The sequence below is a fragment of the Pongo abelii genome, chromosome 16 (assembly GCF_028885655.2).
Source record: "Pongo abelii isolate AG06213 chromosome 16, NHGRI_mPonAbe1-v2.0_pri, whole genome shotgun sequence".
In the NCBI taxonomy this organism is placed as follows: domain Eukaryota; kingdom Metazoa; phylum Chordata; class Mammalia; order Primates; family Hominidae; genus Pongo; species Pongo abelii.
Window position 1 is genome coordinate 77,907,708 of NC_072001.2, and position 23,952 is coordinate 77,931,659.

Genomic DNA, 23,952 nt, shown 5'->3' on the forward strand with positions numbered 1-23,952 from the left:
TGATCTCTTTTCTCAGAATTTTATCTCTTCTGGGTAAGCAGTTTCTGAAACATCAAATAATGACAGGGTCCCTACTGAACTGATCCTGTAGAGGCCACACTAATGCACATCCACAACAGAGTAGCCAGCCACACCCTGTCTCTGACACCTTATTTGGCTACTACACATCAGTCAACAACTACTCTAGCAGCCAAGGCAGAAGGTCTCACAGAATTCTCCAAACCATCCAACCCCAGAGAATCAAGCTCTGGTCTCCATCTGACTACCCTGAAAAGGTGGATCAGGTGACTGGTATGCCAGACTGAACCTCTATCACAGTCTAAATAAATGGAATGTACTTCCTTCTGAAAGACTGGGCTCTTCAATTACTGAAAACACTCAAGTCAAGGTTAGAATGATCCCAAGCAAAGCCCCTCACATATACTAAACCAACTATGCTGCCCTAACTCTTCTCACTGCAACCTCCTTCAACCCAAAGGACCAAGAGTTTGGAGAGCTAGGATCTAGTTCTCTCACCAAAATATTATATAATCTTATACCATCATCTAACTTCTCAGGGTCTTAACTTCCTGTATATAGAATGCTCACTGTGGTTATCTCCAGTAGAGTTTCTAGCATTAACAAATTAATATCAGCAAGATCAATTACAATAATTATTCTGAAAGGTATACACTATGCAAATATAATTTATGCCCAAGTAGTCCTAATGCCATGTACTGGTGTGGAAAAAGTGGTGATGGCAGTGAAGATGCAATTTAGGTCCCCAAAAAAAAAAAACAAAAAAAAAAACAAGGCCAGGCGCAGGGGCTCATGCCTGTAATCCCAGCACTTTGGGCAGGCAGATCACGAGGTCAGGAGATCGAGACCATCCTGGCTAACACGGTGAAACCTTGTCTCTACTAAAAATACAAAAAATTAGCCGGGCATGGTGGCATGCGCCTGTAGTCCCAGCTACTCAGGAGGCTGAGGCAGGAGAATTGCCTGAACCCAGGAGACGGAAGTTGCAGTGCGCCGAGATGCGCCACTGCACTCCAGCCTGGGTGACAGAGTGAGACTCTGTCTCTAAAAAACAAAACAAAACACCAAGGCTGACCAAAATTATGAAGGTAAGGCAGAGTGGTTGAGACACCATAGACAGCTAGATGATGAACCACTATGAAGCTAGCCACAGTTTGGGTTAAATTCTAATTCCAATAATTTGATGAAACACTCTGTGAGAGCACACTTATGCCATAGCTAGGTGCTAGGATGATAGTATACAACCAAGACATGCTGCTCAACAAGGAGAGAGAAGAAATATGCTGGGCACAGTGGCTCAGGCCTGTAATCCCAGCACTTTGGGAGGCCGAGGTGGGTGTATCACCTGAGGTCAGGAGTTCGAGACCAGCCTGACCAACATGGTGAAATGCCATCTCTACTAAATACAAAAAATTAGCCAGGTGTGGTGGCGCATGCCTGTAATCCCAGCTACATGGGAGGCTGGGGCAAGAATTGCTTGAACCCAGGAAGCGGAGGTTACAGTGAGCCAAGATTGTGTCATTCCACTCCAGCCTGGGCAACAAGAGCAAAACACCGTCTCAAAAAAATAAATAAATAAATAATAGAAATATATACATATAGGCAAATAATGAAAATACGATGTGATTAGAGTTAGAAGTTTATATAAAGTGCCATAGAAATATGGATGAGACGGGCTGGGTACAGTGGCTCATGCCCAAATCTCAGCATTTTGGGAGGCCAAGATGGGCAGATTACTTGAGCCCAGGAGTTCGAGACCAGCTTGGGCAACATAGTGGGACCCCCGTCTTTATAAAAAAATAAAAAAAAAAAAAAAACCAGATGAGAACACATCCTGGCTAAAAAATAAAATAAAATAAAGAAAGCCGGGAGCGGTGGCTCATGCCTGTAATCCCAGCACTTTGGGAGGCTGAGGTGGGTGGATCATGAGGTCAGGAGATCAAGACCATCCTGGCCAACATGGTGAAACCCCGTCTCTACTAAAAATACAAAAATTAGCTGGGCATGGTGGTGCGCGCATGTAGTCCCAGCTACTTGGAAAGCTGAGGCAGGAGAATCGCTTGAACCCAGGAGGCAGAGATTGCAGTGAGCCGAGATCGCGCCACTGCACTCCAGCCTGGTGACAGAGCAAGACTCTGTCTCAAAAGAAAAAAAAATAAAATAAAACAAAGAGAAAGAAATATGGATGAGACTACTCAGGAGGCTGAGATGGGAGGATCATTTGAGCCCAGGAGGTCATGGCTGCAGTGAGCCACAGTCCACACCACTTGCACTCCGGCCTGAGCAATATATATATGTATATGACCAGCCTGGCCAACACGGCGAAACCCCGTCTCTACTAAAAATACAAAAACTAGCCAGGCATGGTGGCGTGCACCTGTAATCCCAGCTATTTGGAAGGCTGAGGTATGAGAATCGCTTGAACCCAGGAGGTGGAGGTTGCAGTGAGCTGAGATCAAGATTGCACCACTGCACTCCAGCCTTGGGGACAGAGTGAGACTCCGTCTCCAAAAAACACACACACACACACACACACACATACATATATATATGTATATGAAAATATATGCATACATATTGATATTTATATATATGAAAATATATACATATATATTTTACATATGTGGGTGAAAAAGCAGAGCTGGATCAGGAAGAAAGAATGGGTATGAAAATACAAGGTCAGGATAACATCATTAGCAATATACACAGACAAGGGAAGAACAAGAGAATAAGGATTATCAACGTACTGCCTCAATATTAAATCAAAACATCCTATTAGAAATAGGTCTCTTGCCCAGTGGTCACTCTTCAGTGGGTATGTGTTTCCCCAGGGGTGGACAGAATGATTCACCAGGATGTAGAAAGAAGATATGGAATATTCTATTTATTTTTTAACTAAAAACAGTAGAAATTAAACTTTATGAATTTTAATGTACTGATGAAAACTAGGACCCTTATGAAGTTCCATGCCAGCCAATTGCTGCCCGTATTTGAGATATCTGAGGAAAATGTGACATTCCATAACAAGAAGTCTAACCAGGCAAGTGGGTATACATCAATTTTTTAAAATTGCAGTAAAATATACTTTACATAAAATTTACCATTTTAACCATTTTTAAGTGTACAGTTCAGTGGCATTAAGTGCATTCACACTCTACAACCATGCCAATTTTTAACTAAAGCATACAAAAATGAGTACGTGGCTTAAAAAGATACCTGTAAAGAAACCATACGTTAAATAACAATAATACTAATGTAATCATAAGTAAACAAGAAAATGGCAGAACACTTTCCCTATTCCTCTTACAGGCCTTCTTTAGCTAGAATGAGGTTGTCAAAAATTAATTAAATCTATGAAGATGGTCTCCCAAATTATAAAGTATCAAGAAGGTCATTCCAAACATGAATCCACATTAACTATTATGAATTAACTTCACCCTAAGTATATACTCTACATCAAAACTCTGCAAACTATAGCTCATGGGCCAAATCCAACCCACTGCCTGTTTTTATAAATAAAGTTTTATTGGCGCACAGTCATGGTCTAGGCAAAGTGAAAAGAACACAGAGGATAATGTCTAGAAAATGTATACACGGCCAGGGGTGGTGACTCACACCTGTAATCCTAGCACTTTGGGAGGCCGAGGCAGGCAGATTACCTGAGGTCAGAAGTTCGAGACCAGCACTGGGCATGGTGGCACACACCTGTAATCCCAGCTACTCGGGAGGCTGAGGCACGAGAATCGCTTGAACCCGGGAGGTGGAGCTTGCAGTGAGCCAAGATAGCGCCACTGCACTCCAGCCTGGGCGACAGGGCGAGACTCTGTCTCAAAAAAAAAAAAAAAAAAGAAAAAGAAAAAATGTACACACAATGCAAAAATGAAAAACAATTCAGTACAGCACAATGGTCAAATAAATAATTCAAAGGTAATAGGAAATGAGTATTCCTTTTTAAAAATAATGTTTGTTAACAGATGTTGATACCAGATAATGCACAAAATATGCAGAAAATTCTAAATATTCACATAATATTTTAATTTTCTTTTAGTAAAAAATTTGCATCCATCTTATAAAGTTTTGTATCCTGCTTTCTCGCTTAGGAGCATCCTTGAGTTTCATGAAAAAATTCTTCAAATACTGTATCTTACTTTTTATGGCTGCATAAATCATAGATCATACCATATTGATATACAGCACATAGATCATACCTGCTGATTAACTTTTAAGTTATTTCTCATTTTTGCTATTACAGACTCGGCCCAAACACACTATCTTTGATTACCCTTTGATTACCCTTGCTAAAAAAATCACTCCCATCTGACCACTTACAACAGTGTGGGTACCACTGACCTAGCACTTATGCTACATTGCCTACTTTGTTCTGTAGTTAATCTGTGTTCTTGCTCTAACTTCCCAAGGAGTTTATAAGCCAACAGAGGGCAGGAATGATGTCATTCACACCTGTCACCCAACACTATGCCCGGTTCAGCGTAAGTACACAAAACTCTGCTGAATTAAGAAATAAAAACAGCAATATATATATATAGAGAGAGAGAGAGAGAGAGAGAGAGAGAGAGAGAGATTTTTTTTTTTAAAAAGCAAACACTAGCCAATCAAAAGTTAGAAGTCTAAAAAGAGGTTATAAAAAAAGGGCAACTTGAGATTAACTACAAGAAAAAGCAATAAAAATCATGCCAACTTTGTTACATGACGAAAAGGCCAGGAAGATAAAGTTGTTAACAATAATATAATATAAAAGAGTTACAAAGCAAGGGCTTCAGTGGAAAAACTTCAGTCATGTCCAATATGAACTGAAAATGAACTATCCTGGAACTATTACAATGACTGATGAAAATAAGCAGTTGATCAATGAAGGAGAAGACAGGGTTAAGGAAGCAAAATGGGAAATCACTCCCATTCAGATAAAACCCAAAGCTCCTGAAACCAGGTAACCAAGAATAAAGCTCAGACACTGCTAAAGAGGAACATGTAGAGGCACAAAAACAGTTATAGGAGAAAACAGGAAAGAATCTAGAATCCAAAGACCCAAATACTCTGAAGACAGGTCAGACTTCCCAAATGACACTGGTAGAAGGCCAGTTATCCTGGAACTAAAGTTTAAAAAGCACGAGCTGGCCTGGCGCGGTGGCTCACCTGAGGTCAGGAGTTCGAGACCAACCTGGCCAACATGGCGAAACCCTATCTCTACTGAAAATACAAAAATTAGCCAGGTGTGGTGGCAGGCACCTGTAATCCCAGCTACTCCAGAGGCTGAGGCAGGAGAATCACTTGAAGCCGGAGGCAGAGGTTGCAGTGAGCCAAGATCACGCCATTGCACTCCAGCCTGGGTGACAGAGCAAGACTCTGTCTCAAAAAATAAATAAATAAATAAATAATAAAACATAAAAGAAAAAGAAAAGCATGAGTTGCTTTTCTAATCACTAGCCCAGTATTTGCTAGCCCTAAGCAGTGCGCTAACCACTGAACACCAATATGAATGTTCAAAAGCACAAGCTGAGCATCCCTAATCCAAACATCCAAAATCCAAAAATTTCTGAGCGCCAACGTGATGTTCAAAGAAAATGCTGATTGGAGCATTTTGGATTTCTGGATTAGGGATGCTCAACTGGTAGGTATTCCAGAAATACTCCAAAATCCTTTTAAAAAAATCCAAAATCTGAAACACTTCTGGTCCCAAGCATTTTGTGTTAAGAGATACTCAACTTTTATTTGGGAGGAGAGAGTGCAGCATAGAAAGAAAACTTTTGCTCAGTTTCAAAAAAAAAAAAAAAAAGCTAATAAATAGTACCCACTTCATATCATGCCACATGATGAGGAGCTATTGAAATGCAAAGTAGAAAAGTAAAGAAAACAAACATGACTAGCTGTAAAGTTTGTTCACAGAATGTTGACAAAGTGCCCCACTATAAAGACTAACAGGGTCCACAGTGGGAGATGCCTTAATTCTGCCTTAATGATGCTGGGCACTGGTCACCATTTTCTGGCTCAACTGTAGGACTCTACAAACATAACTTACAACAAAACCCAGAGATGATGTATGAAGAAGGTTTCAGGTGTTTTCCTGTACTCCTCTAAATGCAGAGTTGATTCATTCATTTGAGACATAGACACTAAGGACTAGCTATGTTCTAAACACTGTCAGGAAAGCAGAGTGTGAAAAATATTTCCCAAGAGGAAATACTGACATCACAGGTCAGTAAGAGAAAGATAAGAAAATATGAAATAAATGCAAGGCAGGCTAATGTGCTCAGTTGTCTCTTATTCTTCCCTTTCCTCATACTTTAATACAAATATTAGGAAGTCCTGAGTGAATAAGCTGTCTCAGTACTTGGCTTACTCAGCCCAAAGAGCCTTGCTCTGCATTAAACTGGCCTTTGGCCACTGTGAGAGAAAAGCACTTCCCTTGGAAAAGATAAACAGTCTTCCCAGATTTCTTTACCTTTCAATTACAAGGGCCATGCAAGTACTGCAGGCTGGCTGCCTTCCTGTGCCATTTTTCTGCCAGCCTTTGGCACAGAGGCCCTTTGGCCAGGACAACTTGTAACAAACCCATTGTTGTGTAACCCTCAGTGCCACTTATTTATTGGTTTTTGTCACACACACACTATAAGGGGGAACTTTGTCCTGCACTTATCACACTAAAGGGTACCTGAATGTTAAACTACAAATGTTTTACTGCCAGATTAAACAGGCATCATAAGAAGGTGCCTGAGAATATATGGGACCTTCTTCTCAACTCTCAAATTCTAGGCCCTGGGTTTTCAAGCCTATTAGATATATGAAGCACATCCAAGGAAGTTTAAAAGTCAAGAAAACCTCAGTAGAACCATGAAAACTTGGCAAAATTCACTTCCTGCCTCAGGTGGTGGGATGACTGTTAAAATGAACAGACCGTTAAAGCCCAACCATACTGCAACAAGATAATATCGACCATCTTTCCATTTAAAAGGTTCAATTCCATTCCTCATTTCTCTCCACCTCCAGTAACAAAGAGAAAAAGGGAAATCAGCGCTAAACAGAGGCACTGTCACGCCTATAGGACCACCTCTCTCAAAATATAAATGAGCTAAAGGCCAGCTATCTACTTTCTTTGTTTGTTTTGAGATGGAGTTTCACTCTTGTTGCCCAAGCTGGAGTGCAATGGCACGATCTTGGCTCACTGCAGCCTCCACCTCCCGGGTTCAAGCAATTCTCCTGCCTCAGCCTCCCGAGTAGTTGGGATTACAGGCATGCACCACCAGGCCCAGCTAATTTTTTGTATTTTTAGTAGACACGGGGTTTCGTCATGTTGGCCAGGCTGGTCTCGAACTCCTGGCCTCAGGTGATCTGCCCACCTCAGTCTCCCAAAGTGCTAGGATTAGAAACATCAGCCACCGTGCCCGGCCTCAGCTATCTACTTTCATGTTCTACAGGCAAAAGAGCTTACCTGTTAAATTTTTATTCAACTGCATGTTACCAATGACTATTCAAGTTCATAGACTAAGATTTCAGAGAGGGATGCCTTTCATCTGCCCCTCATGGTCACCATTTTTAGCTGTGACTGGGATTTGATAAATATGAATTATACCCATACACAGAGCTGCATCCTAAACGAGGCTTGGTTTCCCTCTGCTCCCTGGGACTGATGTTATGTCTATTTGACAAACATTCTGAATGGTCACAGAAAAACTATTCTTTACATGATTCTTTAAACCCACTCCCACCCCAAGAGAAGAGATTAAAATCTGCTTGTGCTAAATCATCAGTGTTGGATTAGCTAACTATTATAAACCAACAAATTCCTCAACTCCTTATTGCAATCCTGAAAGAACACTTAAAAGCCAGAACTGAAGACAGATTATATTTCTTTCTTTCTTTTCTTTCTTTCTTTTTTTTTTTTTTTTTTGAGACAGAGTTTTGCTTTGTTGCCCAGGCTGGAGGGCAGTGGCACAATCTCAGCTCAGTGCAACCTCCAACTCCCAGGTTCAGGCAATTCTTGTGTCTCAGTCTCCTGAGTAGCTGGCATTACAGGCACCCACCACCACGCCCAGCTGATTTTTTGTATTTGTGTACAGACGGGGTTTCACCATGTTGCCTAGGCTGGTCTCAAACTCCTGAGCTCAGGCAACCCGCCCGTCCCAGCCTCCAAAAGTGTTAAGATTACAGGCATAAACCACCACACCCAGCCGACAGATTATATTTCTATAGCTTCATCAATCTACTAGTCTCAATATCAATGTACATAAACTGGAGAAAATTCTAAGGCAGACCTTTTTACTTACAGGGCTCAATGAGTTGAAAAATAATTATAACTCTACCTTCTATCACAAACCTATTCTGAGCCACATCTCATTGCCAAATTCCCAGGCCACAAACATTTTCCAAACTAATCTGGATTCTAAATAAGTTTCTTGAAAAATAGTAACATTTTACTGCCCTATGATCTCTTTACCTCATTTATGTACAGTTAACAATCTAGAAAAAGGAAACTGACAAAACAGCAAAAGCAGAGTAACTAAAACCTGGAAGCCACCAAGATGTCCTGCAATAGGTGAATGGGTAAACAAACTGATACATCCACACAATGGAACATTATCCGTCAATTAAAGAAATGACCTATCAAGCCACAAAACGACATGAATGAATCTTAAATGCATCTTGCTAAGTGAAAGAAGCCAGTCTGAAAGGGCTACATACTGTATGATTTTAATTATGTGATATTCTGGAAAAATGCAAAACTGCAGAGATGGTATAATAAAAAGATCAGTAGTTGCCAGGGGGAAGTGGGGGAAGTTGAACAGGTAAGGCACAAGAGATTGTTTAGGACAATGAAACTATTCTGTTTAATACTGTAATGACAGATACATGATGCTATGTATTTGTCAAAACCCACAGAACTTTACAGCACAAAGAGTGAGCCTTAGTGTTTGCAAATTTTTAAAAATCATTTAGGAGGTTAGGAGATCCCAGGATGGAATGCAGAATGTGATAAAACAAATTAACTGTATTAAGAATATATGAAACAAGTCAATGAAGGAAATGGGAGACCTAAATAACTCTAGAAATGAATGGAGTCAGATGAAAGGCAAAAGAAACGGTATGTAAACACCACATTCTATTTGATAGTCTCCCACAGGAATGGGGATAGGAGTTAATAATTTTGATACCACTATACATGTATACTGGAATTGAATAATTATGTAAAGAATGAATGACAATAGGAGACAGGTTTCTCACTGTTGGAGTGAGACGTAACAGACAAGCAAAAGGAGAAGGCTAGAAGGATCCATGTGGTAATGGATTAAAGTTGGAGACATCAGTACTTAGTATAGTACAATATACACAGTTACATATAGAAATATTTAAATATGTATATATATACTGGTTAAATATACACACATATATTTTCTTTTCTGTGAACTCTGCAGAGAAGTATATACACATATTTTCTTGCTGTCAGCTATAAGGGTGACACCCAGGAGCAATGAGCATACCTAGTGAAGAAGAAAGGAGAAGGGGGGAGGAGGGAAGGGGAGGAGGGAGGGGGAGAGGGAGCGGGTGGAGGGAGGAGGAAGGAGGAGGAGGAGGAGGAGGAGAAGCAGCAGCAGCAGCAGTAGTAGTAGTAGTGGTAGTAGTAAGTATCTTTCAGTGTCAGAAAGTACCTAAGTACTAAAAAAAAAAAAAATCCACAATGACTGGAGTATGTCAAAGGGACATGAGATCCAAGTGAAAGACTGGAGACTAGCCAAAACTGAAATAATTTGAGTACCAAAATAAAGTAATATTGAATTATAAGCCAGAGTATAAAATAAATTCCGGACTTTCACATCTTTGTAAAAAAAGAGCTCCCTCTCCCCCCCTCCCCCTCCCCCTCCCCCTCCCCCCCCTCCCCCTCCCCCTCTCTCTCTCCCCTTTCTTCGGTCTCCCTCTCCTTCTTTTTTCGGTCTCCCTCTGTTGCCGAAGCTGGACTGTACTGCCGTGATCTTGGCTCGCTGCAACCTCCCTGCCTCGGGCTCCTGTGACTCTCCTGCCTCGACCTGCCGAGTGCCTGGGATTGCAGGCGCATGCCGCCACGCCTGAATGGTTTTTGTATTTTTGGTGGAGACGGGGTTTCGCCGTGTTGACCGGGCTGGTCTCCAGCTCCTGGCCTCGAGTGATCCGCCTGCCTCGGCCTCCCGAGGTGCTGGGATTGCAGACGGAGTCTCACTCACTCAATGCTCAATGGTGCTCAGGCTGGAGTGCAGTGGCGTGATCTCGGCTTGCTACAACCTCCACCTACCAGCCTCCTGCCTTGGCCTCTTCAAGTGCTAAGATTACAGCCTCTGCCCCGCCGCCACCCTGTCTAGGAAGTGAGGAGCGTCTCTGCCTAGCCGCCCATCGTCTGGGATGTGAGGAGCCCCTCTGCCCGGCCGCCCCATCTGGGAAGTGAGGAGCGCCTCTGCCCGGCTGCCATCCCGTTAGGAAGTGAGGAACGTCTCTGCCCGGCCGCCCATCGTCTGGGATGTGAGGAGCCCCTCTGCCCGGCCACCCCATCTGGGAAGTGAGGAGCGCCTCTGCCCGGCTGCCATCCCGTTAGGAAGTGAGGAACGTCTCTGCCTGGCCGCCCATCGTCTGGGATGTGAGGAGCGCCTCTGCCCGGCTGCCCCGTTTGGGAAGTGAGGAGCGCCTCTGCCCAGTCGCCCAACGTCTGGGAAGTGAGGAGCGCCTCTGCCCGGCCGCCCCGTCTGGGAGGTGAGGAGCGCCTCTGCCCGGCCGCCCCGTCTGGGAGGTGAGGAGCGCCTCTGCCCGGCTGCCCCGTCTGGGAGGTGAGGAGCGCCTCTGCCCGGCCGCCCTGTCTGGGAGGTGTACCCAACAGCTCCGAAGAGACAGCGACCATCGGGAGCGGGCCATGAGGACGATGGCGGTTTTGTTGAAAAGAAGGGGGGGGAAGTGTGGGGAAAGGAAGGAGAGATCAGATTGTTGCTGTGTCTGTGTAGAAAGAGGTGGGCATAGGAGACTCCATTTTGTTCTGACTGGGAGAAATTCTTCTGCCTTGGGATGCTGTTGATCTATGGCCTTTCCCCCAGCCCGGTGCTCTCTGAAACATGTGCTGTGTCAACTCAGGGTTAAATGGATTAAGGGCAGTGCAAGATGTGCTTTGTTAAACAGATGCTTGAAGGCAGCATGCTCTTTAAGAGTCATCACCACTCCGTAATCTCAAGTACCCAGGGGCACAAACACTGCAGAAGGCCGCAGGGTCCTCTGCCTAGGAAAACCAGAGACCTTTGTTCATGTGTTTATCTCCTGACCTTCTCTCCACTATTATCCTATGACCCTGCCATATCCCCGTCTCCGAGAAACACCCAAGAATGATCAATAAATACTTCATAAATAAAAAATAAATAAATAAATAAATAAAATAAAATAAAATAAATACCCATGAGTACATGCTGATATAAATAAATGACTGAATAAATAAACAAATGGGGGAGAAGAGAGAATCTCTGGCATAAAAGAATTCCAAGTAATGTCTGAAGATGCTGTGTCCTCAAGGAGAGGGAACATAACTTCTCACTCCCTGGGTGTGGGCTGCACATAGTGATTTCCTTCCAAAGAGTACATACATAAAGGGGAAGAAAGAGTCACTTTACAGAGGAGAAACTGGATATATCCTACTTTAGCCAGGTGATCAAGGTGAACATCAAAAGTTATAAACCATGGTGATAATATATACACTTGACACCAAGTGATGAAAATGGTACTTTACCTCTGTTGTCTTCCACCCCCAAACATATAACCCCAGTCTAATCATGAGAAAAACATCAAGTACCAACTGAGAGACACTCTACAAAATACCTGACCAGTATTCATCAAAATGTCTAGGTCACCAAAAACAAGGAAGGTCTGAGAAACTGTAACAGCCAAGCAGAGAAATGACTACCAAATATGATGTGATATGCTGCACAGGATCCTGGAACAAGGGCATCCAGGTAAAAACTAAGGCAATCTGAATAAAATATGGACTTTGTTTAACGATAATGCATCAACATTGGTTCAATAATTATAACAAATATACCATACCAATGTAAGATGTTAATAACGGGGAAAAATATGTAGGTAAAAAATAATATGAATTGCTAATAAGGGTCATCTTCAAGTGCACGGAAGATTATAAACTGCCTATTTGAACTTCTAACAAATCAACAATTTCTGGTAAAAGAAAAAAGATTTTCAGACAGGGCAACATAGTGAGACCTTGTCTCTACTAAAAGTAAAAAAACTAGCCAGGCATGGTGGCACACACCTATAGTCCCAGCTACTCAGGAGGCTGAGGTGGGAGGATCATTTGAGCCCAGGAGTTCAAGGCTGTAGTGAGCTGTGATCGTATCACTGCATTCCAACCTGAGTGACAAAGCAAGACCCTATCTCAAAAATGAAAGAAAGAAAGAAAGAAAGAAAGAAAAGGTTAAAGTCTAAATGGAAAGAATCATTTTCTATCCAAGCATTCTACAGTTTTTCTAAGGATACAGAAGTCAACTGAATTTCAGTCTCATATTTGCAAACATCGTCATTTCAGATAGTTGTTTCATATGCACCAAAGGAAACTACCTTGAAACTGTACATTACATACATTAAAACATTTTTTTTAGGCCAGGCGCAGTGGCTCACGCCTGTAATCCCAGCACTTTGGGAGGCCAAGGCAGGCAGATCACCTGAGGTCAGGAGTTCGAAATCAGCTTGGGCAACATGGCAATATCCCATCTCTAATAAAAATACAAAAATTAGCCGGGCGCGGTGGCTCATGCCTGTAATCTCAACACTTTGGGAGGCCGAGGTGGGCAGACCACCTGAGGTCGGGAGTTTGAGACCAACCTGACCAACATGGAGCCCCGTCTCTACGAAAAATACAAAATTAGCCAGACGTGGTGGTGCATGCCTGTAATCTCAGCTACTCGGGAGGCTGAGGCAGGAGAATCTTTTGAACCCAGGAGGCGGAGGTTGCGGTGAGCCGAGATCACGCCATTGCACTCCAGCCTGGGCAACAAGAGCGAAACTCTGTCTCAAAAAAAAAAAAAAAAAAAAAAAAAATTAGCCGGGCATGGCAGCAAGTGCCTGTAGTACCAGCTCCTAGGGAGGCTGAGGCAGGAGAATCACCTGAACACGGGAGGTGGAGGCTGCAGTGAGCCGAGATCACACTATTGCACTCCAGCCCAGGCAACAGAGCAAGGCTCCATCTCAAAAAAAAAAAAAAAAAATTAGTTTTAATTTAGTTGTTTATTCACTTGAATCAGGCATCTCCAAAACTTAAAATGTTGGCCCCTGACACAGGTGTCACACCACAAGCTATTAATAGAATTCACCCAGCACACTAAAACCTTACTACATTGCCACCAGGACCACAGTGTGAGGAGCAACAACGGTAGCAAGAAGTATCCGGAATTTTATGTAATAAACTTTCTGAGTGGGGTCTAGAGAGACCTAGCTCACTCTAAATTGTGCCTTTTAGAAGGTATTGCCATAGCATGACTCTAGCTTATAATTTTAAATGAGTTAATGAATACTCATTTAAAATTTCTTTTGGTTGTTCGTTTTGAGACAGTCTCACTCTGTCACCCAGGCTGAAGTGCAGTGGCATGATCTCGGCTAATCACAACCTCCGCCTCCCTGGCTCAAGCCATCCTTCCACCTCAGCCTCCTGAGTAGCTGGGACCACAGGTGCACGCTGCCATGCCCAGCTAATTTTTTTGTATTTTTTTTTGTAGAGATGGGGTTTTGCCATGTTGCTCAGGCTGGTCTCGAACTCCTGGGCTCAAGCGATCCACCTGCCTCAGCCTCCTGAAGTGCTGAGATTACAGGTGTGAGCCACTTGCACCCAGCCTCTCACTTAAAATTTCTAATACATTCTGCTACCATCTCTGAGTACAAATCCATCTAAGTAAAATAAGAATAGTTTGCCATTTGGAAGTAATTTTTTAAAACAACATTCACATTAATTTAAGGAGCATAACAGAATCCAGTGAATGTTATGATTCGCTATCATAACATTATTCTAGTAAATATGTTGGAGAAGAACAGTTCTAGTGAATTAACTATGGTTTTGGAAGGCAGCTATGCTCACCATCATACCACCAACACAACTATGGTTTTATTTTATATTATTTATTTTATTTTTGAGACAGAGTCTCGCTCTATCACCCAGGCTGGAGTGGCACAATATCAGCTCACTGCAACCTCTGCCTCCTGGGTTCAAGGGATTCTCCTGCCTCAGCCTCCAAAGTAGCTGGAATTACAGGCATGCGCCTCCATGCCCGGCTAATTTTTGTATTTTTAGCAGAGACGAGGTTTCAACATGTTGGCCAGGCTGGCCTCGAACGCCTGACCTCAGGTGATCTGCCCGCCTCAGCCTCCCAAAGTGCTAGGATTACAGGTGTGAGCCACCGTGCCTGGTCACAACTATGGTTTTATAATCAGCAAATGGCATTTAATAATGTGTTAGTATCAAACAAAACTGGGCAGCAACAGAGACCAATGCACATTCTTCTTGGTGTGTCAGTAGGAACAAATACAGCAAATTAAAAATTGTCTGCTAGAAAATCAAAGATCACAGAGATGTTTGGATCAGTCCCCTCCTCTCTTCTGAGGATGAGACTCAAATCACAGGAAGAGAAGTTACTCAAGAATCCTCTGAAACAGCCCAAGTGCAGGTTCAACTCAGACACTACTACCAACATCAGTAACAGGATTTAAGGTGTTTGTTTTTTTTTTTCTTTTTTAGAGATAGAATCTCACTATTTTGCCCAGATTAGCCTTGAACTCCTGGGCTCAAACAATCCTCGTGCCTCAATCTCTCAAGTAGCTGGGACTATAGATGCGTGCCACCACGCCCAGTAGTTACTGGATTTAAAGCATCACTGTTAGTCTCAGTAAACTTTGGGCAGACTTTTCCTGAAGAAGTGGTAAGAGAGGGCAGGAAGCTCACAGGCATCCCTAACAGCTTATTTCCTTTCCCTTAACATCTTGAGGAATTAGGCCTGGAGGAAGAGAACCATGTTGTATTTCTGTGACGCTCAGCCAGCACCCATTTTATTGGAATAACAAAGGATTTGTTTAAAGAGCAGCAGAGCTTATGGCTTATAGCCCTGAAACACCAGACTGAGAAGAAACATCAACTTGACCCTACTTACAGGAGTTGTGCCGACGACGGAAACTTTTGGACTGACTCAAGGATTCCATGTGCCTGTCGACATAGCTCTTTGAGCACTGTTGCTGCTGCGGGGAAATGGCAACATCCTGGCTCTTCACATCTGTCCTCTTAGGGATATTCTGAGGCGCACTGCTGGAAGAGGCTGGCTTCTTGACCAACTTGCCTGTGCCATTCTGATTGATGCCCACTTGGCAGCCAGCACCAGAGGGGCCTAATTCTGTTTGATGAAGGTCTCCAAAATGTTGGTTGTCTCCAGGTCCTGGTATCTCCAGAATTTTTAACTCCGTAATGTCACCTGCCCTGAAATACACAAAAAAGCCAAGTCTCAAAATTATAATAGTGGTAAGAATGATGAAACTGAGATCATTAGCAAACAGCTACCCCTTTGCAGGACTGCATTTTAATGAGTTATCAGAGGCTAGGAAAGGGGGCTGTGTGCTTAAGGACAGGGGTCAGCCACTAACTATCCAACTGACACAATGCTGGCCTTTAAAAAGAGGCTATTGCTAACAACAAAACTGTATTAATCTTACATTCTCACAATGTTTAATGGCTTTTGTTCATTCATTCACTCCCTTGCTCATTCAACAGGAGTATATAAAATACTTACTATGTGGTAAGCCCTGCGCTAGGAACTATTTTGATCTGATATATAGAGATGAAAACCACTACGTGCCCACAGGAACTCAGTCTGGTCAGTGGAAAAGACAAGTACATATTCAATCAAAAGTGTTAAATGGGCTGGGCACCATGGCTCATGCCTATAATTCCAGCATTTTGGGAGGCCGAGGCAGGTGAATTACTTGAGGCCAGGAGTTCGAGACTAGCCTGGTCAACATGGCAAAACCCTGTCTCTACTAAATAGAAATGATTAGTCGGGTGTGGTGGTACGCACCTGTAATCCTAGCTACCCAGGAGGCTGAGGCATGAGAATCGTTTCGCCCTGGGAGGCAAAGGTTGCAGTGAGCAGAGATCGCACCGCTGCACTCCAGCCTGGGCAACAAAGTGAGACTCTGTCTCAAAAAAAAAAAAAATTTTTTTTTAAAGTGTTAAATTTTATGACAGAGGTGTGCATAGGAGACTAGAAAGCCTAAAAGCAAAATATTTAAGTTAGTCTGGTGGAGATGAATGCAATACTTAAGCTAAATCTGGCCAGGGCAGGGGGAATGAGTGGCTAAGCAAAGAACAGCAGAGAGAAAGGCATCTCAGGTAGGGGCTCAGAGACTGAGGAAATGTAGAAAATATGGCCCACGTGAGGAACTGCAAGTGTTATGGTGATACTAAAGGGAAGGATGCTTGTGGAAGGCCATCAGGAAGTAAGGCTGCAGAGGTAACCAAGGACCATATCATGATCACAATGGATTTTCCTGGTGGCTATAGGGAAGGAGAAGAAAAAAGAGGCAGTGGTACCAGTCAGAAGACCAAGCAAGAAATAAGAGGGGATGAACCAAGCAAGCAGTAATACAAAGGGAGAAGGGATCAAGAGACATTTCGAATCCATACGATTTTGGCAACTAACTAAACACGAGGATTAAAGAGAAAGAAGAGTTTATTATGACGCCTAAGTTTCTGACGTGGGGGAAAGGTGTTATTAGTCATAAATAATGGGTATGCCCTTGGAAAAACAAATCTACAGGAAAACATAACGACGTTAGCTCCGAAAATCTTGCATTTAAGATATCTTGTGGGATATCCAATGGAAATGACCAGCAGACAAGGTGTCTGTCTCATAATGGGACTAAATTAAAGATTTGAGGTCTTGGCCGGGTGTGGTGGCTCACACCTGTAATCCCAGCACTTTGGGAGGCCGAGAAGGGCAGATTACGAGGTCAGGGGATCGAGACCATCCTGGCTAACACGGTGAAACCCCGTCTCTACTAAAAATACAAAAACAAAATTAGCCGGGCATGGTGGCGGGCACCAGTAGTCCCAGCTACTCGGGAGGCTGAGGCGAGAGAATGGCATGAACCCAGGAGATGGAGTTTGCAGTGAGCCAAGATCATGCCACTGCACTCCAGCCTGGGTGACACAGTGAGACTCCATCTAAAAAAAAAAAAAAAAAAAGATTTGAGGTCTCATTAATGTATAAAGTACACAAGAGATTGTCTAGAGAATAAAAGCTGAGAAAAGAACCAAAGATAGAACCCTGAGTAATTCAATCTTAACAGGTGAGTAGAAGAAAAGAAACATAAAAAACAACAAAAAAAGTAAAGGAATGGAGGAATATGTGGAATACATGCAAAGAAAAACCAAAGAGGTGACAGGGAAACTAAAGGAGAGTACAGTACTTTAAAAGATAGGGAGCACTTTATTTTTATTTATTTTTTTAGAGACAGGGTCTTGCTCTATCACCCAGGCTGGAGTGCAGTGGTGCTATCATAGCTCACTGCAGCCTCCAACTCCTAGGCTCAAGTGATCTTCCTGTCTCAGCCTCAGGAGTAGCTGGTAATATTACAGGCACATGCCACCACACCCAGCTAATTTTTAAAATTTTTCTTTTGTAAAGATGAGGTCTCACTATGTTGACTAGCCAGTTTTGAAATCCTAGCCTTAAGTGATACTCCTGCCTTGACCTCCCAAAGTGCTGGAATTACAGGCATAAGCCACTGCACCCATCAGGGAGCATTCAAATGAGATTGGGATTGAGATACTGTCAGTGAATTTGGCCATTAGGTTATCTGTAACCTTGGCAAAAGCTAATTCAGCAAGATGATAAAGTTAGAAAAAAAGATAATGGTAGGGTAAGGAGGTTCCAGAGAATGAAGCCACAAAAGATAGAGAAAGCAGACTATTTGGCTCTGACAAGGATTATGGTTTAAGGGGAAGGGAAATGACACAATACCTAGTGGCAAAAGCAAGATCTAAGGGAGAGGGTTGTTTTTAATAAAGGGGAGGCCAAGGAATGAATATCAGAATGCTAAGAGGAAATAAACAGTATAGGCCGGGCATGGTGGTTCACACCTGAAATCCCAGCACTTTGGGAGGCCACGACGGGCAGATTACTTGAGGCCAGTAGTTCGAGACCAGCCTGGCCAACACAGAGAAACCCCATCTCTACTAAAAATACAAAAAGCGGCCATATGTCAAGAGAATACTAGCAATCAGACCTAGGTTCAAGCTCCACAGACCACCAGGTTGGATTCAGAAGAGTCAGTCAGGACACTCACCTGAAGGTGACTTCTGGAACAAGACACTTCACTCCATTATGAAAAGGCCGGGTGAGAGAAATGGTCTGGCTGACCTGATCCACAGCTGACACTCTTCCCTGATAGACACCCAAGCTATCTCCACAATTGATGGACACAATACTTCCCAGCCAATCTGTAGCCATGTTTCACACGTGAGACCACTGTGAAGAGAAGGAACTATTCAGTGTGCCTTGGTGAAAAGACAAACTTTTAATTAAATTCAGCAAATATATCAGGCTCTGTACCAAGTGTTGGTTAATAAAACATATTCTATCACACTGTTAACTGAGGTAATAAATCTTAAAAAAATTAAAATTTTTTTTCAGGAGTATGCATATTAATATTATTTAATACATATAAAGATCTTATAATTGCTTTAAAGCGCATACATTGGATAAAGATATTTATTACACATCAAATCACACAAACTATAATCTGTTTATATTGTATTTTAATAAATCTGCTGTCAAAATGCTTTCAAAGAGAGTATGTTGCTGAGAAATTATACATTAAAAAAAAATTACTGGTAATGCCACTCTTGCTGATGACAATAATAATAATAAATAATAATAATAAATTCTGGATAGTTGTTTTTTTTTTTTGGTTTTTTTTTTTGAGATGGAGTTTCACTATTGTTGCCCAGGCTGGAGTGCAATGGCGCGAGGCGGGCAGATCACGAGGTCACAAGATCGAGACCCTTCTGGCTAACACGGTGAAACCCCGTCTCTACTAAAATATACAAAAAATTAGCCGGGTGTGGTGGCGGGCGCCTGTAGTCCCAGCTACTCGGGAAGCTGAGGCAGGAGAATGGCATCAACCCAGGAGGCGGAGGTTGCAGTGAGCCGAGATCACACCACTGCACTCCAGCCTGGGTGACAGAGAGAGACTCTGCCTCAAAAAAAAAAAAAAAAAATTTTAAAGCCAATTGAAGGTACTATAGAACACTAAACCTAATGACTACAGAATATATATCCTTTTCAAGTCTACACAGAATGTTCACGCGTATATGCTGGGCCTTAAACAAGTATGAATAAATTTAAAAAGACTGAGATCACATAAAATATATTCTCTACCCACAACAGAATTAAATTTGAAATTGATAAAAATAGATATTTAGAATATTCCCAAATATTTGGAAATTAAGCAAGACATTTCCAAATAACCTATGGGTAAAAGAAGAAATCAAAAGGGCAGTCAGAAAATAGTTTGAACTCAATGATAATGAAAACACAACATCAACTTTTGTATGACATGCTTAATATAGTGCGTAAAAGGGGGAATTTATAACTTTAAGTGCTTGTTAGGAAAGAAAGGTCTAAAATCAATTGTTTAAGCTTCCATCTTAAGTATTAGTAAAAAAAGAACAGATTAACCTCATGTTAATAGAAAGGAAATCAAGAGCAGAAACCAATGAAACAAGAAACAACTAAGAAAAATAAAATAAAAATTAGCTCTTGGAAAATATTTATAAATTTGGTAAACGCCTAATAAAGACAAAAGATAAAACACATATTATTAATATCAGAAATGAACAAAGAGACATCATAGACATTAAAAAATAACCTTACACCAGCAAATTTGACAACTAGACAAAATGGGGAACTTCTTAGACAAAAGTTATCAAAACTGATACAAGAAATAAAAAATCTGAGTAGCTGCATGTCTATTTTAAAAATTGAATTTATCAAGAGAATAAGACAAGACACAAATTAGAAGAAAATATCTGTGAAAGACATATTTGATAAAGGTCTGTTATCCATAACATACCAAGAACTCTTAAAACTCAACAATAAGAAAATGAACAACCTGATGAAAAAATGAGCAAGAGACCCGAAAGGATACTTCACCAAAGAAGACATGGACATGGCAGGCAAGCATATGAAAAGATGCTCTACATCATATCATCGGGGAATTAATGCAAATTAAAACAACAATAAGATGCCACTACACACCTGTCAGAATGGCCAAAATCCAAAACACTGACAACACCAAATGCTGACGAGGACGTGGAACAACAAAAACCATCATTCATTGCTGACAGGAACACAAATGATGCAGCCACTTTGAGTGTGCACTTTTCTTTTTTCTTTTTTTTTTGAGATGGAGTCTTACTCTGTCGCCCAGGCTGGAGTGCGGTGGTGCAATCTCAGCTCACTGCAACCTCCACCTCCCGGGTTCAAGCAATTCTCCTGCCTCAGCCTCCTGAGTAGCTGGGATTACAGGCATGCACCACCACGCCTGGCTAATTTTTGTATTTTTAGTAGAGATGGGGTTTCACCATGTTGGTCAGGCTAGTCTTGAACTCCTGACCTCATGATCCACCCGCCTCAGCCTCCCAAAGTACTGGGATTACAGGCATGAGCCACCATGCCCAGCCTTTTTTTTTTTTTTTTTTTTTTGGAGACTGAGTCTCGCTCTATCTTTATCGCCCAGGCTGGAGTGCAGTGGTACAATCTCAGCTTATTGCAGCCTCTGCCTCCCAGGTTCAAGCAATTCTCCTGCCTCAGCCTTCCAAGTAGTTGGGACTACAGGCACGTGCCACCACACCCAGCTAATTTTTGTTTTTTGTTTTTTTTTCCAGTAGAGGGGTTTCACCATGTTGCCCAGGCTGGTCTCGAACTCCTGACCTCAGGTGACCTGTCTGCCTCGGCCTCCTAAGTGCTAGGTTTATAGGCATGAGCCACTGTGCCTAGCTTGCATATGCATATTAATAAGGTAGTTTCTCACAAAACTAAATATACCATCTGATCCAGCAATCACTCTCCTTGGTATTTACCCAGATGAACCGAAAACTTACGTCCACCATAAATCTGTACGTGGATGTTTACAGCAGCTTTATTCAAAATTGCTCAAATTCGGAAGCAATCAAGACATCCTTCAGTAGGTGAATGGATGAATGAACTATGGCACACCCAGACAATGGAATATTATTCAGCACAAAAAAGAAATGAGCTGTCAAGCCATGAAAAGACACGGAGGAAACTGAAAAGCACATTACTAAGTGAAAGAAGCCAATGTGAAAAGGATACATACATACTACATGATTCCAGCTACAAGGTTTTCTGGAAAAGGCAAAACTATGGAGACAGTAAAAGGAGCAGTGGGCACCAGTGGTTGGTGGGGTGGGGGTGGGAGGTGAACAGGCAGAACACAAGAGAATTTTTAGGGCAGTGAAACTATTCTGTTTGATACTATAATGGTAGATATGTGTCACTTCAAAACCCATAGAATGTACAACACCAAGAGTGAACCCTAATGTTAACTATGGACTCTGGATGACAATGAAGTGTCAGTGTAGGCTCATCAATTGTAACAAACACGACCATGGTGTGGAATGCTGACAGCAGAGAGGGCTTACTGGGGGGCAACAGTGAGATATATGGGAACCCTCTGTACTTTGGGCTCAATTTTTCCCTGAAACTAAAACTGCTCTAAAAAATAAAGTCTATTTAATAGAAAAAAACAAATTGATTATGTAATTTAAAACCTTCCTACAAAGAAAAATTCAGGCCTAGATGGCTTTACTGGCTTTTTCTTTTTAACTAAGTCTGAACTAGACAGATTTACTAGTTAATTTTATCAAACATTTTAGGAAAAAAATAATGTCAATCTCATACAAACTTTTAGAAAACACAGGAGAATGAGGCTGGATGCAACGGCTCATGCCTGTAATCCCAGCACTTTGGGAGACTGAGGCAGGTGGATCACTTGAGATCAGCAGTTTTTGACCAGCCTGGTCAACATGGTGAAACCCTGCCTCTACTAAAAATACAAAAATTAGCCAGGCATGGTGGCATGTGCCTGTAATCCCAGCTACTCAAAAGGCTGAGGCAGAAGAATCGCTTGAACTGGGGAGGTGGAGGTTGCAGTGAGCCGAGATCACACCACTGCACTACAGCTTGGGCGACAGAGCGAGACTCCGACTCAAAAAAAAAAAAGGCTGGGTGCAGTGGTTCACACCTGTAATCCCAGCACTTTGGGAGGCTAAGGAGGGTAGATCACTTGAGTCCAGGAGTTCAAGACCAGCCTGGCCAACATGGTAAAACCCCATCTCTACTAAAAATACAAAAAAAAAAAAAAAAAAAAAAAAAATTAGCCAGGTGTGGTGGTACACACCTGTAATCCCAGCTACTCGAGAGGCAGAGGCAGGAGAATGGCTTGAACCCAGGAGGGGAGGTTGCAGTGAGCCAAAATCGCACCACTGCACTCCAGCCCAGGTAACAGAGCAAGACTCTGTCTCAAAAATAAAAATTAAAAAAAAAGAAAGAAACATTTCCCAATTTGTTCAATGTAGCTAGTGTAACTCTGACGTGAAAGCCTCCCCACAAAGGCTTTATAAGAAAAAGATCAACATCCTACACAAATATAGACCAAAAACCCTCTACAAGATATTAACAAATCAAATCCAGCAATAAATTTTAAAAGTCTAATATATCACGTATATTTAGGTCTCTACCCCTAGAATGCAAAGTTGGTTTGATATTTTAAAAATCAATCAATTTTAAATCATTTTAACAGAATGAGAAAATCATACAACTTTATCACATCCATAAATACAGAAATATTATCTTGATACCAAGACCTGACAACAATAGTACAAAAACAAAACTACAGAATACTATCCCCCATGAATGTAAACATAAAATTCCTTACAAAATATCACCCAACAATTCAACAATGATGATCCAGGCTCAGTGGCTCCCACCTGTAATCCCAGCACTTTGGGAGGCCAAGGTGGGAGGATAGCTTGAGGCCAGGAGTTTGAAACCAGCCTGGGCAACACAGTGAGACCTTATTTCTACCACAAAAAAAAAAACAGGTGTAGTGGTGCCTACCAGTAATCTCAGCTACTTGGGAGCCTGAGGCAGGAAGGGAGCTTGGGCCCATGAGTCAGTGGATGGAGTGAACTATGATCACACCACTGCACTCCAGCCTGGGCAACAAAGCAAGACACCATCTCTAAAAATAAAAATAAAAAACAAAACAATAAACATAAAGAATTATACACCACACCCAGCCGGGTGTGGTGGCTCACGCCTGTAATCCCCAGCACTTTGGGAGGCTAAGGTGGGCGGATCACGAGGTCAGGAGATCAAGACCATCTTAGCTAACACGGTGAAACCCTGTCTCTACTAAAAATACAAAAAATTAGCCAGGCGTGGTGACGTGCACCTGTAGTCCCAGCTACTCGAGAGGCTGAGGCAGGAGAATGGTGTGAACCCAGGAGGAGGAACTTGCAGTGAGCCGCGATCACACCACTGCACTCCAGCCTAGGTGACAGAGTGAGACTCCATCTCAAAAAAAAAAAAAAAAAAAAAAGAATTATACACCACACCCAGGTGGAGTTTACTCCAAGGATGCAATGCTGACTCAAGATCAGAAAGCCAATCAATGTAATCTACCATATTAACAGGCTAAATAAGAAAAACACATGTTCATAGCAACTGACACAGAAATGCATTTGACAAAATTGAACACCCATTCATTCTTTTTTAAAAAAGCTTCTCAGAAAAATGGGAATAGAGAGGAACTTCATCAATCTGGTAAAGGGATCTAAAAAGT

The 23,952-nt window shown here is 42.2% G+C and overlaps 1 protein-coding gene across 4 annotated transcripts in view; it reads right to left on the reverse strand.

The window, feature by feature from the left end:
- The window catches only part of EDC3 (enhancer of mRNA decapping 3), a 67,997-nt gene that overhangs the window by 27,595 nt on the left and 16,450 nt on the right, over positions 1 to 23,952 (reverse strand). The window contains exons 1-3 of one of the 4 annotated variants that reach the window (XM_054531056.2): positions 20,343 to 20,431; positions 18,370 to 18,551; positions 15,183 to 15,502 (exon numbers count right to left, since the gene is read on the reverse strand). In XM_054531056.2, coding sequence (XP_054387031.2) covers positions 15,183 to 15,502; positions 18,370 to 18,533 — 484 coding nt within the window. In that variant the 5' untranslated portion in view covers positions 18,534 to 18,551; positions 20,343 to 20,431. 4 annotated transcript variants of the gene reach the window in all.